The 9,242-nt window shown below is 38.2% G+C and overlaps 1 protein-coding gene across 1 annotated transcript in view; it reads left to right on the top strand.

The window, feature by feature from the left end:
* The first annotated feature begins 1,131 nt into the window (after positions 1 to 1,131).
* Positions 1,132 to 9,242, top strand: part of LOC137985003 (GFP-like fluorescent chromoprotein FP506) — an 11,583-nt gene continuing 3,472 nt past the window's right edge. The window contains exons 1-3 of the mRNA XM_068832393.1: positions 1,132 to 1,706; positions 7,740 to 7,837; positions 8,776 to 9,000. Coding sequence (XP_068688494.1) covers positions 7,755 to 7,837; positions 8,776 to 9,000 — 308 coding nt within the window. The 5' untranslated portion in view covers positions 1,132 to 1,706; positions 7,740 to 7,754. The remainder of the gene's footprint in view (positions 1,707 to 7,739; positions 7,838 to 8,775; positions 9,001 to 9,242) is intronic.

Here is a 9,242-nt window from a genome sequence, read left to right as displayed (position 1 = left end):
CGGGACCAAGGCGGAGAAATTTTAACAGAGCGATTGAAACACGTCCGCCATGGTCGACTTCGACACCAGGCCTTTTAACAGTTAGACTTGAGCAAGAAAGCGTTGTGGCTGTTTAAGTTGCACTTTGAGACCTTTGAACTAACAGTAGTAAAATATACATGCAATGTCAACCCCATTTCCACTAATGTGGAAAGCTATAATTCAATTCTAAGCGCTGAAATTTACAAACATCATTACCAGGTTCTCTTAACTTAACATAAGTTATTTCTTGCGTAAGCTTCGTGCAACTGTCCCAGTCACAATCCATCTCAAGCTGCGTGATCAAACTCAATATTCACCGCCTTTTTTAAGCCATGCTATATCCGCCAGGTACAGTATTCTAGCCTCCTTGGCAGCTGCAATTGCTAAGCTTCAGTTTGCTGCACAAAGTTTTGTCATTGCAGAGAAGCTTAGTCATTTAAAGTTGAAATTAGAAGGAATTGAAATGACAAAGTTGAACTCTGGATCGGACTTTCGTAAATGGTTTTCCTGAAGGATCACTTTCAGCGTTTTGCGTTTTTTCATGTTGTTTTTTTCCGTTTTATAGCAAGCCCAATAAAAATGAAAGACGATACGTTAACATTATTTTATCGGAGACACGCATTCGTGTTTGCTTTGCACTAAGGCTTCTTTTGATAAAATACTAGTAGCCCACTGCAAATAAACTCAGGCAAGTTGGCACAATACAAGTCGTGTCTGCTTGTTGGCTTTTCAAGTAAAAGACGTTTCAGTATGTGAGGGTTGTATTTCTTTAGTCAAGGACAGGTGACTTAAACTAAGTTAAGTTGGAAGATGACAATGCAAACAAGGAATCTGGCTTTTTGACCTCTTATTTAAGTGCGAACTTTTGATGTCGCCTCCCTGTAGAATGCATACATTTCAGAATCCAGTACTTATACCGTATACAGGCTCACTCGGTTATAAGACGCACCCCAAACTTAGCAATTTAATCAAGCTAAGTTCTCAAACTGAAAATTAAGCGAAAATACTTGGCTATAAGACGCACCAAAAAATAGGATGTGATGAATTTGAGAACAATCATCCTTACCCAATTGGCATGCGAACTCTTTTTGTTACCGTAAACAAGTTCAAGTTCAAGTTCAAGTTTATTGTAGAATTTCATTATATAATACATTTTTCAATCTGCACTGCTCGCAGGTAGCAATAGCTAGTCGAGGCGAGCAGTGATTAGATGTATATACAAGAGAGAACAAGTAGAGAAAGCTACGTTAATCAATTGTGTTTTACAAACGAACAGGTATACGAATACCTAGTGTACAGAGTATACAGTCAACTAAAATAAGAAAATTTCATCTAAAATCAAACCAATACAAAGTGTAAATATGAAAAGCCAAAGTACTAATATATTTTTGTTATTAAGACAGTGAAAGAGACAGTGAAAAAGTCACGCATTTAATGATATACGTAAAAACAAAAGCTAAAAGTTCACACCTGAAATGATAAACATAATACAACGCATACACGTTTAGTACTTCAACCTTCCGACTTAATAAATAGTCAGAGTTAGGAGTTCAGACTTCAAGCGAAAGCGAACGGCGAAAAACTCCCAACAAAAGTCATATTCCAAGGTGTTCGACAGCTGAATATCAACACGCCACCAAGGATGCAAATTGCAGTGCACCAGAAAGGCTGGATGAACGAACAAGGTATGTTTTATCTCCACACTGTTTGTTCAGAGAAGAAACGTTTCATGCAAGCGATAAACACGATTCTCGGAATTCGAAACATGGTTCGAACGATTGTGTATCATGTTACTGAGCACGTGCTGTTATGCACGTATGTAAATTTCCGTTTCTTGTCTTTTCTCTTGAAGTCGTTTAGAGTTCTAAAGGTCTCTAAAAGCACTATTCTTTTTTAATAGACAACTAGTATCCTTTCCTTGTGTTGTTTAAATTGCAAGTTCTTCTCAAATTGTGATCGTAAGATTTTGTTGCGCGAAAATACTTGGCTATAAGACGCACCCCAATTTTAGCACTAACTTGCCACCCAAAGACAGATTTTTCTTGAAAAAACCGTGCGCCTTATAACCGAATAACTACGGTAAATGGGCTTAACTATTAGCCGTAAAACGGCCAAAAAATCGCTGAGCCATTTTAGGGGCAAATAGCCATAAATAACGTAAAACCCTTGAAGCAATGATCATTTCAAGTTGACTACGACATCAAAGAAACCGTTGGACTTAATATTGATTGCTAAAGGCTATCAAAAGGCAATTGCAATGTCTCATGTAACACAATGTGGCCACCTTTTTTTTAGAACAGGTTATTCAGAGTCTATTCAAGTTGACCTAAAACGAGGTATCCTTTTCACTGAAAGTTCAAAAGGGGCTCTAAACTTGGAGAGCCCGAATGCCCCGAATGCCATAAGAAAACAGTCATTTACCATATGCCGACCACTTACACATATAAACTCTATATTGAATATATAAAATTAAATATATCAAATTATCTACAAAACGTAATGTTTTTAACAAAAGCGGACTAATAAATTTTCCTTTCATAATGAATGGACTCCCTCGTATACCTTGTCTACCCTTTCAATATCTCCTATAACTCGCATACTAGGCTGTTAATCGCGAAGAGAGAAAAAGTAGCATAAGAAAAACCAACCCTAGTGCAATTCTAAATTCTATTGAACACAAGTTAGAACTAGTTACTTAAAGATTTTGCTCTATCGTCAGCCTCTGCTCATACTTAGCGGTATGGGATATTATAGCTTTTTATCCAATGAAGGACGACGGGAAAACTGGTTCAATCAGCTTGAACCAATTGCAATTGGAAGTTTGTTCCATCGTCTTCTCTTTCTGCGATCTACAAATTTACGTGCTACAGCACGTTGCAAAATTAATGGAGAAACTTCACCTTCTTGGGGCGTTATTAGGGAGCTTACGAAACGAGGGCGACGACGGCTACGAAGGACTTCATTTAAAAATACGAGTTTGCGTTATTCGTATCACTACGAAACTACTTCATGTCGTTTCGCGTTAAAAATGTGTAGTAACTATCGAGGAATTAAACTTGTATGAGTTGGTTGGAAGCGTAGAGAGAGAACTGAAAATTCATCGTCTTGTGCTAACATCCTCCGCAGAACCTTGAATTTGGTCATTTCACGTTGTCATTTTGGAGATGACGGCAAAGAAATCTACCAAAATGTAAAACGCACGTGCAGAGCGTGCAGAGCCATTGTGTTTGCTCACTAAACCTATTGTTTTGTAGCGTCGTCGTTGCCGTCGGCGTCGTCGTTTCATAAGCTCCCTATTAACTAACCCATTATCTCACACACTGACACCCCCTCCCGTCCCTCCTCATTACCTGCATGTTGCTAGGAATACAAAATAATGCTGAAAACTTCAACAGTCAACATTGAAAGGGGGAGAGGGAGGGGGGAGTACGAAAAGTTGGAATTCTAGATTCGGTGGGTCTTGAAAGCTGGAAAAGGTGTTTATTTAACAGGAGTGTCTCACCAATTTTGCAACCATTTGTAAGCCTCCGCTGCCCCTTCAAAACAATCATCCCCCCTCCCCCTCCCTCCCTGGCACCGAACAGATGGCAGTATTCCTTTTACATGAGGCAAACATACATTGCGTACTAAGACTGTAGAATCTTTGTTGATAGACGTAATTAGTTTTGCCTTTAAAGCACCTAAATTTAGTTAAAGATTTTGTTAGACTGCTTGAAGATCCAAGCCGCGTGATTAACCTAACATTTTGATGTGTGTGGCATCAATCATTTTTCGTTCTTGGGGTGACTTTTTTCTGCTACGTGCTCAGCTATACGTCTGGTTATGTAATTAGTATCATCAGTTCATACAGTCTTTACCGGGCCTGGCCAAACGCTCGCAACATTTCAACGCGTTTGGCCACCCTGTTGCGATATGTGGCAACATGTTGGATGATGTTGGATCAAATTTGAAAATGCTCAAAATTTTCGTGCAACATTTGGATGTAGCATGATGTTGTACTCGTGTGGCTAGGTTCACGCAACATTGTTGCATTAGGGCATGCGCGCTAGGACTACATGTCTCTCCCCATGTTATGAGCCTGGGGCACATAAAGATCGACATTTTGCGTTGAAAATGTTGCGTGCGTTTGGCCAGCCCGTTCAACACATGTTGCAAGAGGTTGCGTTGAAATGTGGCGAGCGTTTGGCCAGGCCTTTTAAAAGTTAGAAACCTTGAGCAAGAAAGCGTTGTGGCTGTTTAAGTTGCACTTTGAACTAACAGTAGTAAAATATACATGCAATGTCAACCCCATTACCGCGACTTTCTAATGTGGAAAGCTATAATTCAATTCTAAGCGCTGAAATCTTGTACAAGCATCATTACCAGGTTCTCTTAACTTAACATGAGTTATTTCTTGCGTAAGCTTCGTGCAACTGTCCCAGTCACAATGCATCTCAAGCTGCGTGATCAAAAAAAGAGAGAAAAAGTAGCATAATAAAAACCAACCCTAGTGCAATTTTAAGCTTTTCTTAGGTTCAGTTTAAGCTCAATGTTCCTAATAAACCTTATAAAACTGACTCAGTGTGCCACAGATGTCGCGCTCGCATGCCATTCGTTAAAACCTTCCAACCTACCGCCTCCAGGAGCCACAGCAACAGCATTTCGTGGTTTTGCCGGGCTTTGAAAACGTTTGTTAAATGAAATCACTTAAATTTTAGAAATCGTTGAAAATGAGAACAACCATTATCCACAGCCAGGTCGAAAAGAAAGAAATATAAGAAGTGTTTGAACCTTTGTCTGCCTTTGTTCAGTTCAAGAAGGCTTTATGTAGAAAAATCGCCATAAAAAGTTATCACAAAACGTTTCCGTCTTAGACATCGATCTGTATTGACAAAAGGAAATAGTGCACAGACTTAAAGTACATTTTTAAAAATTAAAAAAAAGGGATGCTACACAATTTTACGATAATAAAACAGCAGTAAAAGTTATTTGTAAATTAAGACAGTTGAGGGGTGAAAAAAATTCTTTGGAGCCCCCTGCTCTTAAATAAAAATGATTAAAAAGAAACCGTTCCATTTGACCTCCACAGTTGGGTTCAAAGCGCTTCACATTTCTTAATTTAATGTAAGACACGTCCGTTGATTTAGCACTTAAAAAAATCAAGCAAAATATGATTTTTTGGTAGCTCAAAAAGGTACCTGGTGTTAAACAAATTTTAAATCATTGCGGTCTCCACGAAAGGGCTCTCTGTCCAATATCTACTATCAATCTTTTTGATCGCAGTTGTTTTTATCTCTTGACATTCAAGCAGCGCTTTATCATGAATAGCATATATTTAGCTCGAACACAATACCAACATTGATCACATATTCCCAATTGTTTGGGGGAAACCATTTTTTTTATTTGCTGTTTTGTATCAAGTTGTTGACAATAGCGCTGCTTTGAAATTAGTCTCGGAACACTCGTGGGAATCAAACATGGGCGCTGTTCACCCAAAAAAAAACAGCTATTAGCTTGACTGATTTTTCGTAAATTTCGCTATCCATACAGAGGCTGTCGAACCTAAAGGACTTGTGCAACCATTAGTTCCTCCTGAAGGAGATGAAACGATAAGATTTTTCTTGAAATAGCAGAAACATCTCTGACCTAGATGAGAATTTAACCCGGCTCCACCTTCGGATTAGACTGAGCGATCTCATTACCGACCAAGCTGAAGGACCAGTCCGTAAACCTAAAGGACTTGTGCAACCATTAGTTCCTCCTGAAGGAGATGAAACGATAAGATTTTTCTTGAAATAGCAGAAACATCTCTGACCTAGATGAGAATTTAACCCGGCTCCACCTTCGGATTAGACTGAGCGATCTCATTACCGACCAAGCTGAAGGACCAGTCCGTAACCTTCCGCAGGCCATAGGTCTCAAGGCCTCCAATTTTTGGCTACGAGAGCCGGAATTTTTGAAAAAGCTACTCTTTGAGTTTAAGAGGTACAAAGTTCTTTCAATTGACATACTAAATGCCATAATGGTATTTTTCCAAATGTCTATTTGCTTTTTAAGTATTTGAGATATTTATTATATTTTTCAGCCACAAAAAGCACTGAGTCACTCTTTTCAGTGGAGAAGCAATAGCAAAAGCGATGAAAAACGATAAGTCGTTACTAAGCAAATGGTTCTTATATTAAACTAAGGAATTAAGTTAAGTTAAACAAGAAGAGACGTAGAAAATATATAAAAGACGAGTTTATGGAGCGGTAAATCTCAACGACGCCAAAAACGTATCAGTGGTCGGGATTTTATCAAAGAAAACAATAAGAGCAGCATTTTGACAAACAAAGAAAAAAGCTGTAAGCCTGTGATTAAGATTAATTTAAATGTTCAAGAAGTTGCAGCAGCTTTACATAACTTCAGAGCTCAGAATTACGCAACAAATCTAACAAAGTCTTTGGAAAACTACATTGCTGTAAGTCACGCGGACCTCTTTGTGGAACTATTGTTCCCTTGGTCAAGTTCCAGACGAACCTGTTAAGATCCAGATAAGCCTGTTTAGTTGAGTCAATCAACGTCCGTTTGCTTCCTTCGTTTTGGCTTTAAAATTGCTCCACCCTAACACTACATTCAGTTGAGTTTGGGCAGCGACGGAGTGAACTGCAACAGATTTACTCGACTTTTGCATCACTTTTGAGGCATCAAGCGATCTTTTCTCAACATGGCTCTTTCAAAGCAAGTAAGTGAAGATGGCATTTGATAGCTTAGTATCAGGTCATTCCCAAAGTTATAGTCCTCGAACGTTGCGAAAATTTGTGGCTTATTGAAATCAAACTCTCAAGTAAACTACCTCAAGTAGAGAAACTGATTTAAGCTCAGCACATCGAATGTTTTAATTCCTGGACTAAACACGTCAAAAAAGAGTGGACCAACCAAAGAGGCGGAAAACAAAGATTTCAGTTGTTCCTGTTTTTTAAAGTGAACAGTGCTAGCCATGGTGAAATAACGGTTAGTTCTTCGTTTTTCACACGCCGAGGCCGAAGAAAATGCGATAACTTACCGGCACATAGCTTATCAACCTGAACAACATGCATGATGTGTTTGTGATTTTTTTGAGCCTTCGTTTGCCGTATTAAAAATATTCAATGATCAGTCTTCGATCTCCGTTTTCTCTACCAGCCGGTATCAATTGTACTGCTCTCGTTCAATCACAATCAAGCACTTTTGTTAAGTGTGTTATGATTGGTTAATTTAACATCAACCGCCCTCTGGTTAAGCATCGGTCTACGGTGAAGGAGGGCGTTGGCTTGAACTTAGGCAGGATCTACGATCAGGGTCTTAAAATAACCAAGGAGAAAGTGATGCCTTTGTAATGACACCTAGTAATCGTTAGGCTTTCACGTATTCTCAAGAATTACAATAAGCCTTAAGTAGGCCCCGTCAGCTTACAACCATTTAATTTATTGTTTATAGACTTCGTAGAACGTTAATTAAAGAACCCACACTTTTTTCGCAGAGAAAGGCATAGAATTCCCGGTGTTGTGGTGTGTCCTTATGAACTACACATTATTAATTGGATCCTCGCTCTTCTGTATTTTTGTGGTCACCGTGACCACACAAATAGAGAAGAGCGAGGTCCGTAAAGGAAACAAAGACCACAAAATACTAAAGCTTTGATCTTCTTGTATCAATTTAAATTTGTCAGCCATCTTTGCTCTCATGCGGTAACATTTTTCTGCATTTTGTGAATACAGGGTGTCAAAGACCAAATGAACCTGAAATTCCATATGGAGGGGAGTGTCAACGGGCATGATTTTACAATCAAGGGCGAAGGCACGGGGCACCCTTACAAGTAAGTGGGTCAACATTTCGTGACAAATATCAACCTTCCGTCTCTTTATTTTCGTGGTACGTCTACGTGATCGGAAAGAAGGTTAAAGATCTAGGGAATCAATGATATTTGCTATATAATGATCATTCTTAAAACAGTCATTGTAAAGACTATTTTATTTTTCTGTGGTAGTAGCCTACACGAAAACTTTAGCTACTTTGACCGCTACCCACATTTCTCACTAATCCATTATATGTAGTATTTCCAGGTAATTTTACTATTGTATTGTTAATTTTTCTTTTTCTATATTGGGTAAATAGTGCATAATAAAATGAAATAAGTGAATGAATGAAGATGCATCAAAAAACCCTATGATAATCACCACAACTTAAGGAGGTGACTGATAAAGTTTGAAGTATTAAGTAATGATTTACATACAAAGGCATGCATGTGTATAGATAGATACAAGAAGAATGTTAATTTACAACTACAAGAAAAGCGATCAAAGTTACAGCGAAACAATGCGAAATTCACCTTGAAAATGACAAATCGTACATTTTCATCTCAACCGCGCTTTTGCAGTGACGGACTGGCTTAATTCAAATGCCCGTTTTTATATTTCCGGATTGTTTGCATTGATTTGTACTCCTTTGTGACAACGGATCACAATCAAACCTTAAAAGAATAATTACCTTTAAGACTGTTTGACGAAAAACCGTTTCCTTTTTAATGGTAGAAATTTCCTGTTTTAATTTATGTGATTTAAAAGTTGCCTTTAAAGCCCGTCCAATGGCGTAAGATGGACTCAGTAATTTATTTTCGAAGCAGACTATATCTTCCTCTAAGTTTAGATGAAGTAGGATGATAGTTTGGTCCTCAACAGCTTTCCTCTTTGCTTTGTGTTTGAAATTTGTTTGCCGCTTGATTTTTAACACAATTTTCTTTGTTTTTCTTTTTAGAGGGACACAGTGTATTCAATTGCATGTGGAAACAGGAGGTCCATTGCCATTCTCCGTTGACATATTGTCAGCAGTGTTTCTGTACGGAAACAGATGCATCACTAAATATCCCGGAGGCATAGTTGACTATTTCAAGAACTCATGCCCTGCTGGATATACATGGGAAAGGTCTTTTCTGTTTGAAGATGGTGCGGTATGCACAGCCAGTGCAGATATACGCTTGAGGTATATCAATTCATTTCCTTACTCGTTCACTCATTCTTTTCTTCATTGCGTTTGAGCTTAATTTTTTATTTCAAACAGTAAAATTACTGCATTTCCCCAGACAAATGTTGAAAGTTAATGCAACGGTGTCTCTACTCCCACTACTCCAAGGCTCAATTTACTTTTTATTATTATTATTATTTTTAAATTTATTCACTTTTTTTTTTTCTGAACGGACTACAACCCTAAATATTACAATTGTC

This window comes from Montipora foliosa, chromosome 14 (genome assembly GCF_036669935.1).
Source record: "Montipora foliosa isolate CH-2021 chromosome 14, ASM3666993v2, whole genome shotgun sequence".
NCBI classification, from domain to species: Eukaryota; Metazoa; Cnidaria; class Anthozoa; order Scleractinia; family Acroporidae; genus Montipora; species Montipora foliosa.
This window is presented reverse-complemented; position numbering and strand designations above follow the sequence as displayed.